At 37.5% G+C, this 23,731-nt stretch overlaps 1 protein-coding gene across 1 annotated transcript in view; it reads left to right on the top strand.

Annotated features, from left to right (window-relative positions):
- The window catches only part of GBE1 (1,4-alpha-glucan branching enzyme 1), a gene marked incomplete at both ends in the record, with an annotated part of 293,082 nt that overhangs the window by 139,331 nt on the left and 130,020 nt on the right, over positions 1-23,731 (top strand). Inside the window, 3 exons of the mRNA XM_079705465.1 lie at positions 12,240-12,365; positions 13,201-13,336; positions 15,902-15,992. Coding sequence (XP_079561591.1) covers positions 12,240-12,365; positions 13,201-13,336; positions 15,902-15,992 — 353 coding nt within the window. The remainder of the gene's footprint in view (positions 1-12,239; positions 12,366-13,200; positions 13,337-15,901; positions 15,993-23,731) is intronic.

Here is a 23,731-nt window from a genome sequence, read left to right on the forward strand (position 1 = left end):
TCCCCCTGCAGTGGAAGCATGGAGTCCTAACCACTGGACCACCAGGGAATTCCCTATGTCCTATTTATTATTATTTTGTTTTTGCGGTACGCGGGCCTCTCACTGCTGTGGCCTCTCCCGTTGCGGAGCACAGGCTCCGGACGCGCAGGCTCAGCGTCCATGGCTCACGGGCCCAGCTGCTCCGCGGCATGTGGGATCTTCCTGGACCGGGGCACAAACCCGTGTCCCCTGCATCGGCACGCGGACTCTCAACCACTGTGCCACCAGGGAAGCCCTATGTCCTATTTTTTAACAAAGGTTAGTCATAAAATTTTAGTTGAATTAAAATGAGATTTAAGAACTTCTTTTTAAATTATATTAAGGTATTTAAAATTTTAATAATTATATCTATGCATTAAAAATAATGTTTATGCTATGTTAATTGTAAATATTAAAAGCACATATTTATTTCTTCAGGATTCTGGTCAGTGGTAGAACCATCAGATTCTCCTCTGGAATATCACTTATTTTCCTACTTAATTATAAACTTGTGATGACTTTTTCTAATGCTCTGTTTTATTTTTGTCCCACTCACTTTTACTTAAAAGTATATGTTCTATACATATGTATTTCTTTCTCTATATATACACACATGTATTTTTTTAGTCACATTTTAAACACACACAACAGAATACTGATATTTAGCATTGTATGTTGGTATGACTGTACCCATTGTTTTAAAAATATGTATATAATATCAATTATATATTTTACATATTATATACTTATACACATATTAAATATAATATCAATTACGTTAGTTATTATTATATAAATTAGAGGTAATTTAAAAGAGGAGGAGATAACATTGCTTCATAAATTAGAAATCACTTCGATTGCTTACTTATTTTGACCTGTACCCTACTAAATAGTTATCTTTATTAATTTTTTTTCCTTCATAGCATGTTGTTGTGATTTTGGTAGTATAATCTGGGCAAATCGAATTATATTTTTCTTTTTTTTTTTTTACATCTTTATTGGAGTATAATTGCTTTACAATGGTGTGTTAGTTTCTGCTTCATAACAAAGTGAATCAGTTATACATATACATATGTTCCCATATCTCTTCCCTCTTGTGTCTCCCTCCCTCCCACCCTCCCTGTCCCACCCCTCTCGGTGGTCACAAAGCACCGAGCTGATCTCCCTGTGCTATGTGGCTGCTTCCCACTAGCTATCTATTTTACATTTGGTGGTGTATATATGTCCATGCCACTCTCTCGCTTTGTCACAGCTTACCCTCCCCCCTCCCCATATCCTCAAGTCCATTCTGTGTCTTTATTCCTGTCTTACCCCTAGGTTCTTCATGACATTTTTTTTTCTTAAATTCCATATATATGTGTTAGCATACAGTATTTGTCTTTCTCTTTCTGACGAATTATATTTTTCAATATCTGTGCCTTTTCTCTTCGTCTTCTACACATTCAGTCTTGAAACCCAGAGTTACATGCAATACCATTTCCAGAGAATCCTACCACTTCTAACCAGCTGAACACATCCACTGTTTTCATATAAAATTGTTGGCCACCTAAGAAGCATTTTATCTCAGTGATTTTTTGGTCCAAAGGAACAATAGTCTTTGACAAGAACCATTTCTAAAAGATATTCCTAGACTGAATGAATGTACACACACAAACACAATTTTTTAGGTCTTCACTATTTTATCAAACTGTTTCTTATATTGCATATTTGAGTTTTAAATGTCATTTTCTAAATAAAATTTGACTTCTTACAGTTCACTAAGTCCATTTGACTTTTGCACAGGTAGAGGTTTATTTTATTCACTTCTTTATTTAATTTAATAATGTCTTTTGATGTTAACCTCCCATAAGTCAAAGAGATAATTTGGCTCATTAGAAAAGGAGCCTAATGACATTTTTACCACGTTAAAAAATGTTATAATCATACAAATTATCAATTTGCCCTACAAAAGTTCATCATGATATTGTTTTCATTAATATATTTCTTTAAAGTGATTTTATATATTTTTTTATTGCAGTGATATGTTGTGATATTAATATACTTTTTATTTTTTTTGGCCACATGACTTGTGGGATCTGAGTTCCTTGACCAGGGATTGAACCTGAGCCTTCAGCAGTGAAAGCATGGAGTCCTAACCACTGGACCACCAGGGAATTCCCTAATATACTTTTTAAAGTTTTATTTTTAACACTGTGTCAATATATTTAAAGTGTATGTATATACACACATATATATGGAACTTGGTAGCACAGGTCCACAAATATGTACACAATTGTATAATTCATCTATTTGCAATCCTTATCAGAATACTTATTTTTTTCTGATTTATAGAAGCTCTACAAAGTGAAATGGATTGATAACAATATAGAAAGATACAACTGGAAAATAAAAGCTATTAATAATTTCTCTATCCGTAGGCAACCATTTGTATATATTTACATTAGGAAGATGCAATACATTCTTTTTTATAACTTGAAAGAATTTTCTTGCAACCTTCAATATAATTCAGTGGTATAATTTTTAACAAGCATACACTATTCAGTCATTCACTTTTTGCTAATAAAAGTAACACTAAGATTAATAGATAAGAATATAGTTCTTTGGGCACTTCTCTGATTATTTCTACAGGGCAAACATCTATAATTAGAATTGCTGAGTCACTGAGAATTACTTTTTTTTGAATTTTTGATCATATTGCCAAATTGCTATTTAGAATGTTCATGCTATTTTATACTCATACTAGTAGTATATGAGACTTTCAGTTTGCTAGTACCAAGTGAACTCTTCTACCCATCAGCTATTAGAGTTACGATCATTGAAAGATCAATCAAGCTAGCACTTTCTTTTCAATTTGCTATATAGCATGTTCTATTTTGAGGTTGTAAATTAAATGATATAAAGTTTTATCTAAAAAATCTTTTGTCTGAATCTGAACTCAAGAGAGCACAAATTCAGTAAGTACACTCATCTCTCCCCTTTCTCCCCCCTAAAACATTTCAGGAGCAAAATTTAGTCCAGCAGGTTATATTTTTTACTCATTGGAAGGTCTCTCAAGTTTGGGTTATTTAGATATACTATAATACTCTTAGTTGTTATCACAGCAACTTAGGAACAGTAAATCAAAGGTGAGGTGAGGTGGGTACTGTTGGCAAGTGTGTTTATTAGTAAAATCTAAACTGCTATAGCAAAAATACATCCAAAATTCAGCAGCCTAAAGAACAGAGAAGTGAATTTACCTTTTATGTAATGATTACAGTGAAGTGTTCTAGATGTGGTGGGAAGCTTTGTTTTACGTATCATTCAAGGATCCAGGCTCTGATTTTATTGCTAAGAAAAAAGGAAGGAATTAGATAATTAAGTTTCCACCCCAAGAAGCAAAATTAATAAAAATGATGAACAAAAATGTCTAATATAAAACACTAATAGAAATGAAGAAATAGAACTTTTGGTAACAAAAATATTGAAGTCATTCAAAATGAATAAGTCATCCATTGTCAGGTGTAGGATTTGATTTTGCCATACCTGCAAGCTCATAAGTTAACCTGTTACTGTTTCGTGGATTCTGGCAGAAAACACAGGACTCCTGAGTCAGAGATAAATGACTTTATTACTCATGGCACAGGATGTGCATCATACTTGCATTAGTTCCCCTTGTTTTCTAAGTCTTATAGGGGTGACACTATAGGGTCTAGATGGATGCCATGCACACAGCTAGTTTGCCTCATAGGTGAGGAGTATTTACCTTGGGGAATCATTTCTTTTATAGCAAGCAGTAAGGAAAACTGTCCATTGTTTTCAAGGGAGACATTGTCTCATTCCTCAGGGTTGCTGGCTACTAACACAACTCTGAGAAATGGCCTCTGTCATCAATAGGACCTTATATTATTGGTGTACCCAGCAAAACATGTAGGAGTGAGAAAAACCCATAGAAGGGCTGTTCCTTCCAACTTCTGTCACTCAGTACCCTCTGAAGACATTCATGTGCACAGCAAGATAAATAAGTTAATGTTCCAAAGAATGTGAAAATTATATTCAGCATAAGGAAATTCTTCATGTTCTTTGCTTAAAGTTTCAAATATTCTCTCTGCCAGCAGACACCTTGAAAAATACTTATTGGTTCATGATCATCCTTTGGAGGGGTTGTAGAGCCATTTGCAAAAAAGAGAAAAGATGGATGGATTAGGCAGGGTGCTATCCATTGAAACCTGATTTCTGGTATTTTATTTCCCCATAACCTGTCCTGGGTTGATGAGTGAGTAAAAAGCCTTTTTTCAAATATATCACTGTGTTTATTATACTAGAAATGTATGTGACTTAAGGGATATATTTTGGGGGATAAAATACTCTGGGACTGGGTTGATCCTATTCATTCATGTTTTGTGATGACTATTTGAATAATAGAAACAGTTGTGATAGGCTTTAATAAGTGGGAGGCATAACTAAGGAGATAGAATTGAGGTCATGTAAGTTAGATGTTCCTTTTCACCACTCACCTGCCCCCTCCACCTTAAATCATGATTTATTCTTTTTCTGTATCTGAAGGAAGTGCCATTAAAGCCTGTTAAGAAAAAGGAAGTGAGTATCAGAAGCGCTGCTTAGCTTTTGGTTCTGCCAGTTGGTGACTTTGGAACTTCTGGCTACTCACTTAATATTTGGGTTATAAAGATTCTCTGGGAGACTTCCGGGGAAGATGGTGGAAGAGTAAGACGTGGAGATCACCTTCCTCCCCACAGATACACCAGAAATACAGCTACACGTGGAACAACTCCTACAGAACACCTACTGTACGCTGGCAGAAGACCTCAGACCTCCCAAAAGGCAAGAAACTCCCCACGTACCTGGGTAGGGCAAAGCGGAGAGATTCCCACACAGAGGATTGGTGCCAACCGGCACTCACCAGCCCGAGAGGCTTGTCTGCTCGCCCGCCGGGGCGGGCGGCACTGGGAGATGAGGCTCGGGCTTCAGTCGGAGTGCAGGGAGAGGACTGGGGTTGGCGGCGTGAACACAGCCTGAAGCGGCTAATGCGCCACGGCTAGCCGGGAGGGAGTCTGGAAGAAAGTTTGGACCTGCCGAATAGGCAAGAGACTTTTTCTTTCCTCTTTGTTTCCTGGTGCGTGAGGAGAGGGGATTAAGAGCACTGCTTGGAGGAGCTCCAGAGACGGGCGCGAGCTGCGGCTGAAAGCGCGGACCCCAGAGAGGGGCGTGGGACGCTGGGGCTGCTGCCACCGCCGGGAGGCCTGTGTGCGAGCTCAAGTCACTGTCCACGCCCCCCTTCCGGGAGCCTGTGCAGCCCGTCACAGCCGGGGTCCCGGGATCCAGGGACAGCTTTCCTGGGAGAACGCACGGCGAGCCTCGGGCTGGTGCAATGTCATGCCGGCCTCTGCTGCTGCAGGCTCCACCCGCACTCCGTGCCCCTCCCTGCCCCCCGGGCTGAGTGAGCCAGAGTCCACAAAGTGGCTACTCCTTTAAACCTGTCCTGTCTGAGAGAAGAACAGATGCCCTCCGGCAACCTACACGGAGAGGTGGGGCCAAATCCAAAGCTGAGACCCGGGAGGTGTGAGAACAAAGAAGAGAAAGGGAAATCTCTCCCAGCAGCCTCAGAAGCAGCGGATTAAAGCTCCACAATCAACTTGATGTACCCTGCATCTGTGGAGTACATGAATAGACAACGAATCATCCCAAATTGAGGAGCCAGGAGTCAGTGCTGTGCCTCTGAGGTGGGAGAGCCAACTTCAGGACACTGGTCCACAAGAGACCTACCAGCTCCACATAATATCAAACGGCGAAAATCTTCCAGAGATCTCCATCTCAACACCAGCACTCAGGTTCACTCAACGACCAGCAAGCTACAGTGCTGGACACCCTATGCCAAACAACTAGCAAGACAGGAACACAATGCCACCCATTAGCAGAGAGGCTGCCTAAAATCATAAAAAGTCCACAGACACCACAAGATACACCACCAGACGTGGACCTTCCCACCAGAAAGACAAGATCCAGCCTCATCCACCAGAACACAGGCACTAGTCGCCTCCACCAGGAAGCCTACACAACCCACTGAACCAACCTTAGCCACTGGGGACAGACACCAAAAACAACGGGAACTGTGAACCTGAAGCCTGCAAAAAGGAGACCCCAAACACAGTAACATAAGCAAAATGAGAAGACAGAAAAACACACAGCAGGAGAAGGAGCAAGATAAAAACCCACCAGACCTAACAAATGAAGAGGTAATAGGCAGTCTACCTGAAAAAGAATTCAGAATAATGATGGTAAAGATGATCCAAGATTCTATTTCCCATATCCAAAATCTTGGAAATAGAATAGACAAAATGCAAGAAAGAGTTAACAAGGACCTAGAAGAACGAAAGATGAATCAAGCATCGATTGAAAACACAATAAATGAAATGAAAAATACTCTAGATGGGATCAATAGCAGAATAACTGAGGCAGAAGAACAGGTCTCAGAGACCTCTGGGACAACATTAAATGCACCAACATTCGAATTATAGGGTTTCCAGAAGAAGAAGAGAAAAAGAAAGGGACTGAGAAAATATTTGAAGAGATTATAGTTGAAAACTTCCCTAATATGGGAAAGGAAATAGTTAATCAAGTCCAGGAGGCACAGAGAGTCCCATACAGAATAAATCCAAGGAGAAATACGCCAAGACACATATTAATCAAACTGTCAAAAATTAAACACAAAGAAATTATATTAAAAGCAGCAAGGGAAAAACAACAAACAACACACCAGGGAATCCCCATCAGGTTAACAGCTGACCTCTCAGCAGAAACTCTACAAGCCAGAAGGGAGTGGCAGGACATAATTAAAGTGATGAAGGAGAAAAACCTGCAACCAAGGCTACTCTACCCAGCAAGGATCTCATTCAGATTTGATGGAGAAATTAAAACGTTCACAGACAAGCAAAAGCTGAGAGAGTTCAGCACCACCAAACCAGATTTACAACAAATGCTAAAGGAACTTCTCTAGGCAAGAAACACAGCAGAAGGAAAAGACCTACAATAACAAACAGAAAATAATTAAGGAAATGGGAATAGGAACATACATATCAATAATTACCTTAAATGTAAATGGACTAAATGCTCCCACCAAAAGACACAGATTGGCTGAATGGATACAAAAACAAGACCCATATATATGCTGTCTACAAGAGACCAACTTCAGACCTAGAGACACATACAGATTGAAAGTAAGGGGATGGAAAAAGATATTCCATGCAAATGGAAATCAAAAGAAAGCTGGAGTAGCAATTCTTATATCAGACAAAATAGACTTTAAAATAAAGACTATTAGAAGAGACAAATAAGGACACTACATAATGATCAAGGGATCAATCCAAGAAGAAGATATAACAATTGTAAATATTTATGCACCCAACATAGGAGCACCTCAATACATAAGGCATATACTAACAGCCATAAAAGGGGAAATCGACAGTAACACACTCATAGTAGTGGACTTTAACACCCCACTTTCACCAATGGACAGATCATCCAAAATGAAAATAAGTAAGGAAACACAAGCTTTAAATGATACATTAAACAAGATGGACTTAATTGATATTTATAGGACATTCCATCCAAAAACAACAGAATACACATTTTTCTCAAGTGCTCATGGAACATTCTCCAGGATAGATCATATCTTGGGTCACAAATCAAGCCTTGGTAAATTTAAGAAAATTGAAATTGTATCAAGTATCTTTTCTGACCACAATGCTATGAGACTAGACGTCAATTACAGGAAAAGATCTGTAAAAAATACAAACACATGGAGGCTAAGCAATACACTACTTAATAACAAAGTGATCACTGAAGAAATCAAAGAGGAAATAAAAAAATACCTAGAAACACATGTCAATGGAGACACGACGACCCAAAACCTATGGGATGCAGGAAAAGCAGTTCTAAGGGGGAAATTTATAGCAATACAATTCCACCTTAAGAAACAGGAAACATCTCGAGTAAAGAACCTGACCCTGCACCTAAAGCAATTAGAGAAAGAAGAACAAAAAAACCCCAAAGTTAGCAGAAGGAAAGAAATCATAAAGATCAGATCAGAAATAAATGAAAAAGAAATGAAGGAAACGATAGCAAAGATCAATAAAACTAAAAGCTGGTTCTTTGAGAAGATAAACAAAATTGATAAACCATTAGCCAGACTCATCAAGAAAAAAAGGGAGAAGACTCAAATTAATAGAATTAGAAATGAAAAAGGAGAAGTAACAACTGACACTGCAGAAATACAAAAGATCATGAGAGACTACTACAAGAAGATCTATGCCAATAAAATGGACAACCAGGAAGAAATGGACAAATTCTTAGAAATGCACAACCTGCCGAGACTCTTTCAGGAAGAAATAGAAAATATGAATAGACCAATCACAAGCACTGAAATTGAAACTGTGATTAAAAATCTTCCAACAAACAAAAGCCCAGGACCAGATGGCTTCACAGGCGAATTCTATCAAACATTTAGAGAAGAGCTAACACCTATCCTTCTCAAACTCTTCCAAAATATAGCAGAGGGAGGAGCACTCCCAAACTCATTCTACGAGGCCACCATCACCTTGATACCAAAACCAGGCAAGGATGTCACAAAGAAAGAAAACTACAGGCCAATATCACTGATGAACATAGATGCAAAAATCCTCAACAAAATGCTAGCAAACAGAATCCAACAGCACATTAAAAGGATCATACACCATGATCAAGTGGGGTTTATTCGAGGAATGCAAGGATTCTTCAATATACGCAAATCAATCAATGTGATACACCATATAAACAAATTGAAGGAGAAAAACCATATGATCATCTCAATAGATGCAGAGAAAGCTTTCGACAAAATTCAACACCCATTTATGATAAAAACGCTGCAGAAAGTAGGCATAGAGGGAACTTTCCTCAACATAATAAAGGCCATATATGACAAACCCACAGCCAGCATCGTCCTCAATGGTGAAAAACTGAAACCATTTCCACTAAGATCAGGAACAAGACAAGGCTGCCCACTCTCACCACTCTTATTCAACATAGTTTTGGAAGTTTTAGCCACAGCAATCAGAGAAGAAAAGGAAATAAAAGGAATCCAAATTGGAAAAGAAGAAGTAAAGCTGTCACTGTTTGCAGATGACATGATATTATACATAGAGAATCCTAAAGATGCTACCAGAAAACTACTAGAGGTAATCAATGAATTTGGTAAAGTAGCAGGATACAAAATTAATGCACAGAAATCTCTGGCATTCCTGCACACGAATGATGAAAAATCTGAAAGTGAAATCAAGAAAACACTCCCATTTACCATTGCAACAAAAAGAATAAAATATCTAGGAATAAACCTACCTAAGGAGACAAAAGACTTGTATGCAGAAAATTATAAGACACTGATGAAAGAAATTAAAGATGATACAAATAGATGGAGAGATATACCATGTTCCTGGATTGGAAGAATCAATATTGTGAAAATGCCTCTACTACCCAAAGCAATCTACAGATTCAATGCAATCCCTATCAAACTACCACTGGCATTTTTCACAGAACTAGAACAAAAAATTTCCAAATTTGTTTGGAAAAACAAAAGACCCCGCATAGCCAAAGCAATCTTGAGAACGAAAAACGGAGCTGGAGGAATCAGGCTCCCTGACTTCAGACTATACTACAAAGCTACAGTAATCAAGACAGTGTGGTACTGGTGCAAAAACAGAAAGATAGATCATTGGAACAGGATAGAAAGCCCAGAGATAAACCCACGCACATATGGTCAACTTATCTTTGATAAAGGAGGCAGGAATGTACCGTGGAGAAAGGACAGCCTCTTCAATAAGTGGTGCTGGGAAAACTGGACAGGGACATGTAAAAGTGTGAGATTAGATCATTCCCTAACACCATACACAAAAATAAGCTCAAAATGGATTAAAGTCCTAAATGTAAGGCCAGAAACTATCAAACTCTTAGAGGAAAACATAGGCTGAACACTCTATGATGTAAATCACAGCAAGATCCTTTTGGACCCACCTCCTAGAGAAATGGGAATAAAAACAAAGATAAACAAATGGGACCTAATGAAACTTCAAAGCTTTTGCACAGCAAAGGAAACTATACACAAGACCAAAAGACAACCCTCAGAATGGGAGAAAATATTTGCAAATGAATCAACTGACAAAGTGTTAATCTCCAAAATTTATAAGCAGCTCATGCAGCTCAATAGCAAAAAAAAGAAACAACCCAATCCAAAAATGGGCAGAAGACTTAAATAGGCATTTCTCCAAAGAAGATATACAGACTGCCAACAAACACATGAAAGAATGCTCAACATCATTAATCATTAGAGAAATGCAAATCAAAACTACAATGAGATATCATCTCACACCAGTCAGAATGGCCATCATCAAGAAATCTAGAAACAATAAATGCTGGATAGGGTGTGGAGAAAAGGGAACACTCTTGCACTGCTGGTGGGAATGTGAGTTGGTACAGCCACTATGGAGAACAGTATGGAGGTTCCTTAAAAAACTACAAATAGAACTGCCATATGACCCAGCAATCCCATTACTATGCATATACCCTGAGAAAACCATAATTCAAAAAGAGACATGTACCAAAATGTTCATTGCAGCTCTATTCACAATAGCCCGGAGCTGGAAACAACCTAAGTGTCCATCATCGGATGAATGGATAAAGAAGATGTGGCACGTATATACAATGGAATATTACTCAGCCATAAAAAGAAACGAAACTGAGCTATTTGTAATGAGGTGGGTAGACCTAGAGTCTGTCATACAGTGTGAAGTAAGAAAGAGAAAGACAAATACCGTATGCTAACACATACATATGGAATTTAAGAAAAAAAAATGTCATGAAGAACATAGGGGTAAAACAGGAATAAAGACACAGACTTACTTGAGAATGGACTTGAGGATATAGAGGGGGGAAGGGTAAGCTGTGACAACGCAAAAGAGAGGCATGGACATATATACAGTACCAAACGTAATGTAGATAGATAGTGGGAAGCAGCCGCAGAGCACAGGGAGATCAGCTCGGTGCTTTGTGACCGCCTGGAGGAGTGGGATAGGGAAGGTGGGAGGGAGGGAGACGCAAGAGGGAAGGGATGGGGGAACAGATGTATATTTATGACTGATTCACTTTGTTATAAAGCAGAAACTAATAAAAAATAAAAATAAAATAAAAAAACAAACCAACAAACAAAAAAGATTCTCTGGAATCAAGTGAGATATGACTATGAAAGCCCTTTCTAAACTATAAAACATTCTACAAATATTTAATGACCAAGAATTATGCATACTTGAGCTTTTCTCTATTAAAGGAGACCAAAGAATATGTTCTTTCTCAATGCTGAGAGCATGTTGATCATTCAGCATTCAGATCAGCTACTGATCTGAACATTTTTTGTCACACTCTACCTACTCATAGAAGGTTTAATTAATTTTTAAAAAGTTTAAAAAGCTATATTTTAGTCACTTGGAAGCTCTCTTCACTATTTAACCATGCTGATAAATTCAAAGCCCTCTATTCAGTATTAAGTCTAAACTGGTGGATTCCATAAAAGTTGCCTTTGCATTTTTATTGTTATTTTTTGTACTGATAGCAATAGTGATACTATTGGCAAATATAGGAATAAATGGTTAAAAAGGAAAATGTTTGGTTTCATATGGTAAAGCATACTTGGAATAAGGTGTAGAAGAAATTGAGAAGTGGAAAATGTTTGTAGGGTAGTGTGTGTGTTTGTGTGTATAATACAATTATTAGTCAAAACACATGTTTTCATTAATTGCTATGAAAAGGAAAAGGAAGAGATGGTGATATAACTCATCACTTTTTTAAAAAATATAGTAGGATCAGTTCCTTCTGTTGTTTGATTTATTGACAGTAGCTTCCAATAATATTCATAAAGTATGCTTACTTTAATTAACTACTATAATGGTTGGTTGGCAATGATGAAAATTGCCGGAGAATCATAAAATATTCAAGCTGGAAATGACTTTAGGGATCATATACCATGGCAGATGAGGAAAGCAAAGTCCATAGAATTTAAACATCCTTAAGGTCACACATCTGGAAGGCAGTTTCAGTTCTTAAGATCATTCCTCCTTTTCTTGTCACAGTGCTCATAGAATATCATGCGTCATCTTAGAGTTTTGAAAGTATTTTAAGGCAATAATATCTTGTTCTCTTTTTAGGTTGTCATTAGGAGTAAAAGTGGAGAGATCTTGTATCGTATTTCACCGTGGGCGAAGTATGTGACTCGTGACGCTGAAAATGTGAATTATGATTGGGTACACTGGGATCCAGAACACCCATATAAAGTGAGAACAACAACTCTTTAAATAAATGCATGTTCCAATATTTCTAGGAAAATTAATTTTTACTTTTATAACTTTTATTTTAATGTTCAACTTCTCTCTTCACCACCGGTTTAATATTTTACATCATAGTGTACTCGTTTGCTATATATATATATAGCAAACGAGTCCATCATCTGTAGTCAATAAAATATAAAAGTGAGTTTTTGTTTTATCGTGTGTTTCTGAAGTTGTGGGTGGGGGAAGAACACTAAATCTCTATGTATTGACCTATAAGGGATACTGATTTTTAAAAATTTTAACTACAATTTCTGATTAATCAAAGACTCTCCAGTGGTGTAATATTTCTCACTGTCATGGGCTTGAAGCAGGATCAGTGTCCTTAGGAACAACGAATAGTCAAGACGTCTCATGAATGTATTAATTAGGGTAATTTTTAAGGCTGTCTTATTGATAAGAGTTACAGGTATCTTGGAGCTCACTTTTCTGTCCTTTAAGTTATTGAAGCTTGTTGATAAATGCTTTGCATTTAATAATTATGCATTTCACAGTTCTTATATTTTCTCTAAGGCTTAGGCTCAAAATACATCTTCACTCAGTGATAAGGCATAAGCCATCGCATGACTACTCTTTTCAATAGGTCTATTACCATGATCCTAAAAAGGATTTTTTTTTTTCAAAAGAAAGTTTAATGGAGGCAGCCAGTGCCTTTTATATGTGAAAGTAGTTTCAAAGTGTTTGACTGAGTTAATTTGTCATTTCATTTAACATGCTTAATCTGTTAGTGTCATACCTGCATTTTTGGCTTAATTCTATATGTAATTTTAATATTCTGTAGTTTAAGCATTCCAAACCAAAGAAGCCAAGAGGTCTACGAATTTATGAATCTCATGTGGGAATTTCTTCCTATGAAGGAAAAATAGCTTCTTATAAACATTTTACATGCAATATAGTACCAAGAATCAAAGACCTTGGTAAGTAAAAACTGTGATTTTTATTCAGATAAATTTTAATGAGTCTGTTCTCTTATTAGAGAAGCTAATTACAAGTGTCTCTTTTTGTGTTAAGAGATTAAATATGTAATAGAAATGCATGTTATTTTAGGCTTCTCAAATTGCCCTGTAATAGTGATAGCATAGAAAAGAGAAATGGAATAAGATAGAACATAAGAATTCAAGATATTATTCCAATTTCAATTTTAATTTTAATGTGAAATGATGGCTTCCAAAATTATAGATAAATACATAAGCATAATTACTTTTCTACAGGAGAGAATTTTTATCAATTTAAGTGGTCATTGATTATAGCCTGTTTGTTTTAGTTTGTTAGGGAAAAAAATCTTACATTTGTAAGGTGACTAGAACTCATTTTGTTTCAGAGTCATTGTATATATAGTTCCTGTCTGGATGACTTATTAGACAGATATTTGTTGTGCATCTTTCTGTGTGAGTTTAGGTGTTTGTATATTGGACTCTAATGACACAAACCCTGTCTTCATGGGAACAAGCAGGAGAGTGAATAGTGTACTGCTGAATTATTGATTCAGAATGCTTTAGATCTGTTATTTTCTTTTTATAGGTAATGCTTTTTATCATTTCTCAGCGTATTAGCACCTGCTCCAGTGGCTAGGCAGGAAGATAAACTACATTTAATTAGTCTGCTTCTGGTAGGCAGTCCACATTTTGGCTAGAGGAAAAGTTTTTCATGGTTGAAATTTTTAGTTATATAAGGGATCTTGATTATCTGAGATGGTGAGTTCAGGTTCCAGAAACCAAAATTAATTAAATGTTTGGATAATTTAATATAAATTATATTTAATAAATATTAATGTTGTTATACTTGAGATTGTCCCTCATTTCATACTGTAAAAATTGTTTATGACCTGGATCTTGCAGAAGTTTCAGCAGAACAAGGATTTTCTTATTCATGTTTGTGTTTGAATTACCTAGCCCAGTACTCTGACCATAAGTAAGTTTAGGAATGGTGAATGACATAAAATGTATAATAAAAGCTATAAATTGTTACTTGTTCAGAAGAATAATATTGGTTATATAATACAGAAATAAACTACAAACTCTGTATTTTGTGACTAAGTATTATACTTGATTTATATTATTGAGCAGTAGTTTATATACATATTTCTACCAGGCCTGATAGAGTTAATTTGTTTCTTTTTTTAACAATAAAACCAACAGTAATAACTTTTCAACAGATTCTGAATCATGGAGTTTATGTTATCCTTTAAACTTACGAATCCTCAGTTCTGAACATGAATTCGTAATTGTTCCAATATTAATTATGTACTAAAATATGTGCACAAGAAGTTATATTGACATGAATTAGACTTTGAGAACAGAATAGGAATATTTTCTTTGCATGTTGCAGAAGGCAATTAAATCATATTTGAAAATTTTACCATATTTTACTTCGAAGAAAATGATTTTTTTAGTTTTTTAAAAGACCAAAGTTTCTTCTACTCTGATTATTTGCTTAAATTAAAAACACATTAATAGGGGCTTCCCTGGTGGCGCAGTGGTTGAGGGTCTGCCTGCCGATGCAGGGGACACGGGTTCATGCCCCGGTCTGGGAAGATCCCACATGCCGCGGAGCAACTGGGCCCGTGAGCCAAAATTACTGAGCCTGCGCGTCTGGAGCCTGTGCTCCGCAACAAGAGAGGCTGCGATAGTGAGAGGCCCGCGCACCGCAATGAGGAGTGGCCCCCGCTCGCCACAACTAGAGAAAGCCCTCGCGCAGAAACGAGGACCCAACACAGCCAAAAATAAATAAATAAATAAAGCAAAACTGTCAACAAGTAAAAATAAACACTATAAAAACACATTAATAAAAATATTTGCGTTAAGGATTTTAAAAAATACATACCTATCTTTTTGAGTCAGTTCATTTGAGTCAGTTCATTTAGCGTTAAAGCAAAACATTTTCAGATAGAGAAAGGAAGGATATGTGTGTGTGTGTGTGTGTGTGTGCCCATGGATGACTGTGGAGTAATTTTATAGGTCCTAGAAACAGTGGAAAATGGAAGCATTAATGCTTGGTTTTATAAAAGCTACCTTGTAGAAAAATGGATTCAGTGGTATGGTATATCTTATGCTAGAAAAAAGAGAAATATAAAGAAAAAGGTGAAATTAAAAGTACATGGCCTGCAATCAGTTACTTTTATTTGGCTTTCACAATCTTCGATATGAATATTACAAGTGCAACTGAAGTTTAGCATATGCAGATTGCCATCTTTAATATTCTAAAGCCAAATTAAGAGTATATTTGCATATCACTTATTACTTATTAAAATGAAGACATTTCAAATAGCTAGACTATAACCCTCAAGAACTAACTGTCTGATTTTGTGTTAGAAGGTCAGACAAGCAAAGATGTTAAAGTAGTAGAACTTTTCAAAATGACCAAATCTTCTAGATTATATGTAAAATTTAATGCCTTTTGAACAGGGTGCTGTGTTTATATATTGTTTTCATTACTTTTTTAAAATGTGGCTCTTAATCTCTATTTGACCTTTGCTTATACAGGATACAATTGCATTCAGATGATGGCGATCATGGAACATGCTTACTATGCCAGTTTTGGTTACCAAATCACAAGCTTCTTTGCAGCTTCAAGGTAAAATGAAAGAAATTATATCCATTCTTGTTTGAACAAAACATTTAAAAAATGAAATGAATTTCTATATTTTGTGTGATGTCTTATAACCTATTTTAGGGTTAATAGAGCTAATAGAAGCTGAGCATTTTCTTTAATTAAGATCGTAGACTCTCTTCTCATCGAGCCTTAGAGACTGGCCTGATTTAACATTGCTTTTCACAAGATGATTTCTGGCACAGAATATCCAGTTAGCCTGCTGAAATTGTGATATGTTCGGAGGCCTAAGCTTCAGTCAGAAAATCCTGACTTATGGAAGCCATTATTGCTAGAGCTCACATCCTTTTCTGGAAAGAGATTGACTTATATAGGAAGGTAACTGAGGAGGCCCTTGGTGGGATATATACTACCCACGGAAGGACTGTCCTTCTTCCCAGGGTGAAATCCAAGGAATATTGCTCTCTGGGCAGAAAGACATCAAGGGGTCCTATGCAGAGAGGTACTGACCCAGATAACCACAAGTTGAACAAGTCCGACATTGTCTCTGCCACATAGAGCTTACAGGGTGGTGGCATACAGACATAAATCCAATAATCATACATATTATGATTTACACATGTAATAAAAGCTAAGAAGAAGATGGCGGATTTCTCCGATAGCATAGAATCAGGGGTCTAATCAGTTTAGATTAGATCTGAACTGATGTTACAACTGAGATCTAAAACATGATTAAGAGATAAACAGTTTTCAAATCTAAAAAAAAAAGAGTTACCTGGGGGGAGGAGTGAAGTGGAAGTAGGTAGATAGCATTCCAGACATACAGAGAAGATACTGGTCCCTTCACCTATTTCTCTTCATAGGACTTCTCCTTGAACGAGTTATCTGTCCTTGTTGTCTCTAATTCCTCCACTCCTCTTCTTTGTTGAACTCATTCCAAGCACGGGCTCCACCACTTCGCTGAAACTGCTCCTCTCTAGGATACTGTTGCCCTCTGCATTGTTAAGTCAGTCATCAGTTCTTAGCTTACTTGTCAGCAGCATTTGGCACAACTGATTACTCCTACCTTCTTGCAACTTTTTTCTTCTCTTGGCTTTTAGAATATTAAACTTTCCTATTATTTTTCTCACATGTTTCGTTGCTTCTTCTTTACTTTGTTTGCTCTTTCTGACCACTAAAGATGGGCCCTCCCAGTGCTCAGCCCTTGGCTCCATCCCCTTCTGTATCTATATGAAGGAGCTTTAAGGTCTCATCCATTCTGATGACTCAAATGCACTTTATTTCATTTTATTTTGAATTTTATTTTATTTATTTTTTTATACAGCAGGTTCTTCTTAGTTATCCATTTTATACATATTAGTGTATATATCTCAATCCCAATCACCCAGTTAATCACACCACCCCACTGGCTTCTTTCCCCCCTTGGTGTCCATACGTTTGTTCTCTACATCTGTGTCTCAATTTCTGCCCTGCAAACCAGTTCATCTGTACCATTTTTCTAAGTTCCACATGTGTGCGTTAATATATGATATTTGTTTTTCTCTTTCTGATTTACTTCACTATGTATGACAGTCTCTAGATTCATCCACATCTCTACAAATGACCCAATTTCGTTCCTTTTTATGGCTGAATAATATTCCATTGTATATATGTACCACATTTTCTTTATACATTCGTCTGTCGATGGGCATTTAGGTTGCTTCCATGACCTGGCTATCGTAAAGGGTGCTGCAGTGAACATTGGGGTGCATGTGTCTTTTTGAATTATGGTTTTCTCTGGATATATGCCGAGTAGTGGGATTGCTGGGTCATATGGTAATTCTATTTTTTGTTTTTTGAGGAACCTCCATACTGTTCTCCATAGTGGCTGTATCAATTTACATTCCCACCAACAGTACAAGAGGGTTCTCTTTTCTCCACACCCTCTCTAGCATTTGTTGTTTGTAGATTTTCTGATGATGCCCATTCTAACTGGTGTGAGGTGATACCTCATTGTAGTTTTGAGTCGCATTTCTCTAATAATTAGTGATGTTGAGCAGCTTTTCATGTGCTTCTTGGCTATCTGTATGTCTTCTTTGAAGAAATGTCTATTTAGGTCTTCTGCCCGTTTTTGGATAGGGTTGTTTGTTTTTTTAATACTTAGCTGCATGAGCTTTTTATATATTTTGGAGATTAAACGTTTGTTCGTTGATTCGTTTGCAAATATTTTCTCCCATTCTGAGGGTTGTCTTTTCGTCTTGTTTATAGTTTCCTTTGCTGTGCAAAAGCTTTTAACTTTCATAATGTCCCATTTGTTTATTTTTGTTTTTATTTCCATTACTCTAGGAGGCGGATCAAAAAAGATCTTGCTGTGATTTATGTCAAAGAGTGTTCTTCCTATGTTTTCCTCTAGGAGTTTTATAGTGTCTGGTTTTACATTTAGGCCTCTAATCCATTTTGAGTTTATTTTTATGTATGGTGTTAGGGAGTGTTCTAATTTCATCCTTTTACATGTACCTCTCCAGTTTTCCCAGCATGACTTATTGAAGGAATTGTCTTTTCTCCATTGTATATCCTTGCCTCCTTCATCATAGATTAGTTGACCATAGGTGCGTGGGTTCATCTCTGGACTTCCTACCCTTTTCCATTGATCTATATTTCTGTTTTTGTGCCAGTACCATATTGTCTTGATTACTGTAGATTTGTAGTATAGTCTGAAGTCAGGGAGTCTGATTCCTCCAAGACTACTTTGGCTATTTGGGGTCTTTTGTGTCTCCATACAAATTTTAAGATTTTTTGTACTAGTTCTGTAAAAAATGCCAGTGGTAGTTTGATAGGGATTGCATTAAATCTGTAGATTGCTTTGGGTAGTATAGTCATTTTCACAATATTGATTCTTTAAATCCAAGAACATGGTATATCTCTCCATCTGTTTGTATCATCTTTACTTTCTTTCATCAGTGTTTTATACTTTTCTGCATACACGTCTTTTGCTTCCCTAGGTAGGTTTATTCCTAGGTATTTTATTCTTTTTGTTGCAATGGCAAATGGGAGTGTTTCCTTAATTTCTCTTTCAGATTTTTCATCATTAGTGTATAGGAATGGGAGAGATTTCTGTGCATTAATTTTGTATCCTGAAACTTTACCAAATTCATTGATTAGCTCTAGTAGTTTCCTGGTGGTATCTTTAGGATTCTCCATGTATAGTATCATGTCATCTGCAAACAAGGACAGTTTTACTTCTTCTTTTCCAATTTGTATTCCTTTTATTTCTTTGTCTTCTCTGATTGCCGTGGCTAGGACTTCCAAAACTATGTTGAATAATAGTGGTGAGAGTGGACATCCTTGTCTTGTTCCTGATCTTAGAGGAAATGCTTTCAGTTGTTCACCGTTGAGAATGATGTTTGCTGTGGGTTTGTCATATATGACCTTTATTATGTTGAGGTTCCCTCTATGCCCACTTTCTGGAGATTTTTTATAAATGGGTGTTGAATTTTGTCAAGAGCTTTTCCTGCATTGATTGAGATGATCATATGGTTTTTCTTCTTCAATTTGTTAATATGGTGTATCGTATTGATTACTTTGCATATATTGAAGAATCCTTGCATCCCTGGGCTAAATCCCACGTCATCATGGTGTATGATCCTTTTAATGTATTGTTGGATTCTGTCTGCTAGTATTTTGTTGAGGATTTCTGCATCTATATTCATCAGTGATGTCGTTCTGTAATTTTATATTTTTGTGGTATCTTTGTCTGGTTTTTGGTATAAGAGTGTTGGTGGCCTCATAAAATGAGTTTGGGAGTGTTCCTTCCTCTGCAGTTTTTTGGAAGAGTTTGAGAAGGATAGGTGTTAGCTCTTCTCTACGTTTGGTAGAATTCACCTGTGAAGCCATCTGGTCCTGGACTTTTGTTTGTTGGAAGATTTTTAATCAGAGTTTCAATTTCATTACTTGTGATTTGTCTGCTCATGTTTTCTATTTCTTCCTGGTTCAGTCTGGGAAGGCTATACCTTTCTAAAAATTTGTCCATTTCTTCCAGGTTGTCCATTTTATTGGCATAGAGTTGCTTGTTGTAGTCTCTTAGGATTCTTTTGTATTTCTGCAGTGTCTGTTGTAACTTCTCCATTTTCATTTCTAATTTTATTGATTTGAGTCCTCTCCCTCTTTTTCTTGATGAGTCTGGCTAATGGTTTATCAATTTTGTTTATCTTCTCAAAGAACCAGCTTTTAGTTTCATTGATCTTTGTTATTGTTTTCTTTGTTTCTATTTCATTTATTTCTGCTCTGATCCTTATGACTTCTTTCCTTCTGCTAACTTTGAGTTTTGTTTGTTCTTCTTTCTGTAATTCCTTTAGGTGTAAGTTTAGATTGTTTGAGATTTTTTTTGTTTCTTGAGGTAGGCTTGTATTGCTGTAAACTTCCATCTTAGAACTGCTATTGCTCAATCCCATAGGTTTTGGGTCATTATGTTTTCATTGTCATTTGTCTCTTGGCATTTTTTTTTTCACAGTACGCAGGCCTCTCACTGTTGTGGCCCCTCCTGTTGTGGAGCACAGGCTCTGAACGCGCAGGCTCAGCAGCCATGGCCCACGAGCTCAGCTGCTCCGCGGCATGTGGGATCTTCCTGGACCGGGGCACGAACCCGTGTCCCCTGCATCAGCAGGTGGACTCTCAACCACTGCGCCACCAGGGAAGCCCTTTCTTGGCATTTTTTGATTACTTCTTTCATTTCTTCAGTGATCTCTTGGTTATTTAGTAACATATTGTTTAGCCTCCATGTGTTTGTGTTTTTTACGTTTTTTTCTCTGTAATTTATTTCTAATCTCATAGCGTTGTGGTCAGAAAAAATGCTTGATATTATTTCAATTTTCTTAAATTTACTGAGGCTTCATTTGTGACCCAAGATGTGATGTATTCTGGAGAATGTTCCGTGTGCACTTGAATAGAAAGTGTAATCTGCTGTTTTTGGATGGAATGTCCTACAAATATCAATTAAAGCTATCTGGTCTATTGTGTCATTTAAACCTTGTGTTTCCTTATTAATTTTCTGTCTGGATGATCTGTTCATTGGTGTAAGAGAGGTGTTAAAGTCCCCCACTATTATTATGTTACTGTCGATTTCCTCTTTTATAGCTGTTAACAGTTGCCTTATGTATTGAGGTGCTCCTATTTTGGGTGCATGTATATTTATAATTGTTATATATTCTTCTTGGATTGATCCCTTGATCATTATGTAGTGTCCTTCCTTGTCTCTTGTAACATTCTTTATTTTAAAGTCTATTTTATTTGATATAAGTATTGCTACTCCAGCTTTCTTTTGATTTCCATTTGCATGGAATATCTTTTTCCATCCCCTCACTTTCAGTCTGTGTGTGTTCCTATGTCTGAAGTGGGTCTCTTGTAGACAGCATATATATGGGTCTTGTTTTGTATCCATTCAGCGAGCCTGTGGCCTTTGGTTGGAGCATTTAATCCATTCACATTTAAGGTAATCATTGATATGTATGTTCCTATGACCATTTTCTTAATTGTTTTGGGTTTGTTTTTGTAGGTCCCTTTCTTCTCTTCTCTTTCCCACTTAGAGAAGTTCCTTTAGCATTTGCTGTAGAGCTGGTTTGGTGGTGCTGAATTATCTTAGCTTGTGCTTGTCTGTAAAGCTTTTGATTTCTCCATAGAATCTGAATGAGATTCTTGCTGGGTAGAGTAATCTTGGTTGTAGGTTCTTCCCTACCATCACTTTCAATATGTCATGCCACTCCCTTCTGACTTGTAGAGTTTCTGCTGAGAAATCAGCTTTTAACCTTATGGGAATTCCCTTGTGTGTTATTTGTGTTTTTTCCCTTGCTGCTTTCAATAATTTTTCTTTGTCTTTAATTTTTGCCAATTTGATTACTGTGTTTCTCAGCGTGTTTCTCCTTGGTTTATCCTCTATGGGACTCTCTGCACTTCCTGGACTTGAGTGACTATTTCCTTTCCCACGTTAGGGAAGTTTTCTACTATAATCTCTTCAAATATTTTCTCAGGTCCCTTCTCTCTCTTTTCTCCTTCTGGGACCCCTATAATGCGAATATTGTTGTGTTTAATGTTGTCCCAGAGGTCTCTTGGGCTGTCTTCATTTCTTTTCATTCTTTTTCTTTATTCTGTTCTGCAGCAGTGAATTCCACCTTTCTGTCTTCCAGGTCACTTATCTTTTCTTCTGCCTCAGTTATTCTGCTACTGATTCCTTCCAGTGTATTTTTCATTTCAGTTATTGTATTGTTCATCTCTGTTGGTTTGTTCTTTAATTCTTCTAGGTCTTTGTTAAACATTTCTTGCATCTTCTCGATCTTTGCCTCCGTTGTTTTTCTGAGGTCCTGGATCATCTTCGCTATCATTATTTTGAATTCTTTTTCTAGAAGGTTACCTATCTCCACTGCAATTAGTTGTTTTTCTGGGGTTTTATCTTGTTCCTTCATCTGGTACATAGCCCTCTGCCTTTTCATCTTGTCTATCTTTCTGTGAATGCGGTTTTTGTTCCACAGGCTGCAGGATTGTAGTTCTTCTTGCTTCTGCTCTCTGCCCTCTGTTGGATTAGGCTATCTAAGAGGCTTATGCATGTTTCCTGATGGGAAGGACTGGTGGTGGGTAGAGCTGGCTGTTGTTCTGGTGGTCAGAGCTCAGTAAAACTTTAATCTGCTTGTCTGCTCATGGGTGGAGCTTGGTTCCCTCCCTGTTGGTTGTTTGGCCTGAGGCAAGGGAACACTGGAGTCTACCAGGGCTCTTTGGTGGGGCTAATGGCCGACTCTGGGAGGGCTCATGCCAAGGAGCACTTTCCAGAACTTCTGTTGCCAGTGTCCTGGTCCTCATGGTGAGCCACAGCCACCCTCCACCTCTGAAGGAGATCCTCCAACACTAGCAGGTAGGTCTGGTTTAGTCTCCTATGGAGTCACTATTCCTTCCCCTGGGTGCCAACATGCACAGTACTTTGTGTGTGCCCTCCAGGAGTGGAGTCTCTGTTTCCCCCATTCCTGTTGAAGTCCTGCAGTCCAATCCCCCTAGCCTTCAAAGTCTGATCCTCTAGGAATTCCTCCTCCCATTGCTGCACCCCCATGTTGGGAAGCCTGACGTGGGCCTCAGAACCTTTACTTCAGTGGGTGGACTTCTGTGGTTTAAGTGTTGTCCAGTTTGTGAGTCACCCACCCAGCAGTTATGGGATTTGATTTTATTTTGATTGCGCCCCTCCTACCATCTCATTGTGGCTTCTCCTTTGTCTTTGGATGTGGCATATCTTTTTTGGTGTGTTCCAGTATCTTCCTGTCAATGATTGTTCAACAGTTAGTTGTGATTCTGGTGGTCTCGCAAGAGGGAGTGAGAGCACATCCTTGTACTCTGCCATCTTGGACCAGTCTCCTCAAATACACTTTATATGCCAACTGCAAAATTTAGTTCTCCAGTCCTCACCTCTGTTGTGATCTTCAAACAGTGCCTATTTGAGGTTGAGGTATGTAGTACATATCTCATTCTTAACCTGTCCCAGATTAAATATCTGATCTTATCTTCTAACCTTCTTCTCTTGCTATCTTCACTAATTTAATAAATGACATCTCCATCTTCCAATTGTTTAAGCCAGCTGCCTTATACTTGAATTTTCCCATTATATCCCCCCCCCATACTCTACTTATCAGAAAACCTAACCACTGGTAACTTCAAAATATATCCCCAATCTGGCTGCTTCAACTGCTACCACCATGGTCCAAGTTGCTGTTTCTCACCTGCCTTATTTCATTAGGTCTGTAACTGGTCAC

Source organism: Hyperoodon ampullatus (assembly GCF_949752795.1).
Source record: "Hyperoodon ampullatus genome assembly, chromosome: 5".
NCBI classification, from domain to species: Eukaryota; Metazoa; Chordata; class Mammalia; order Artiodactyla; family Ziphiidae; genus Hyperoodon; species Hyperoodon ampullatus.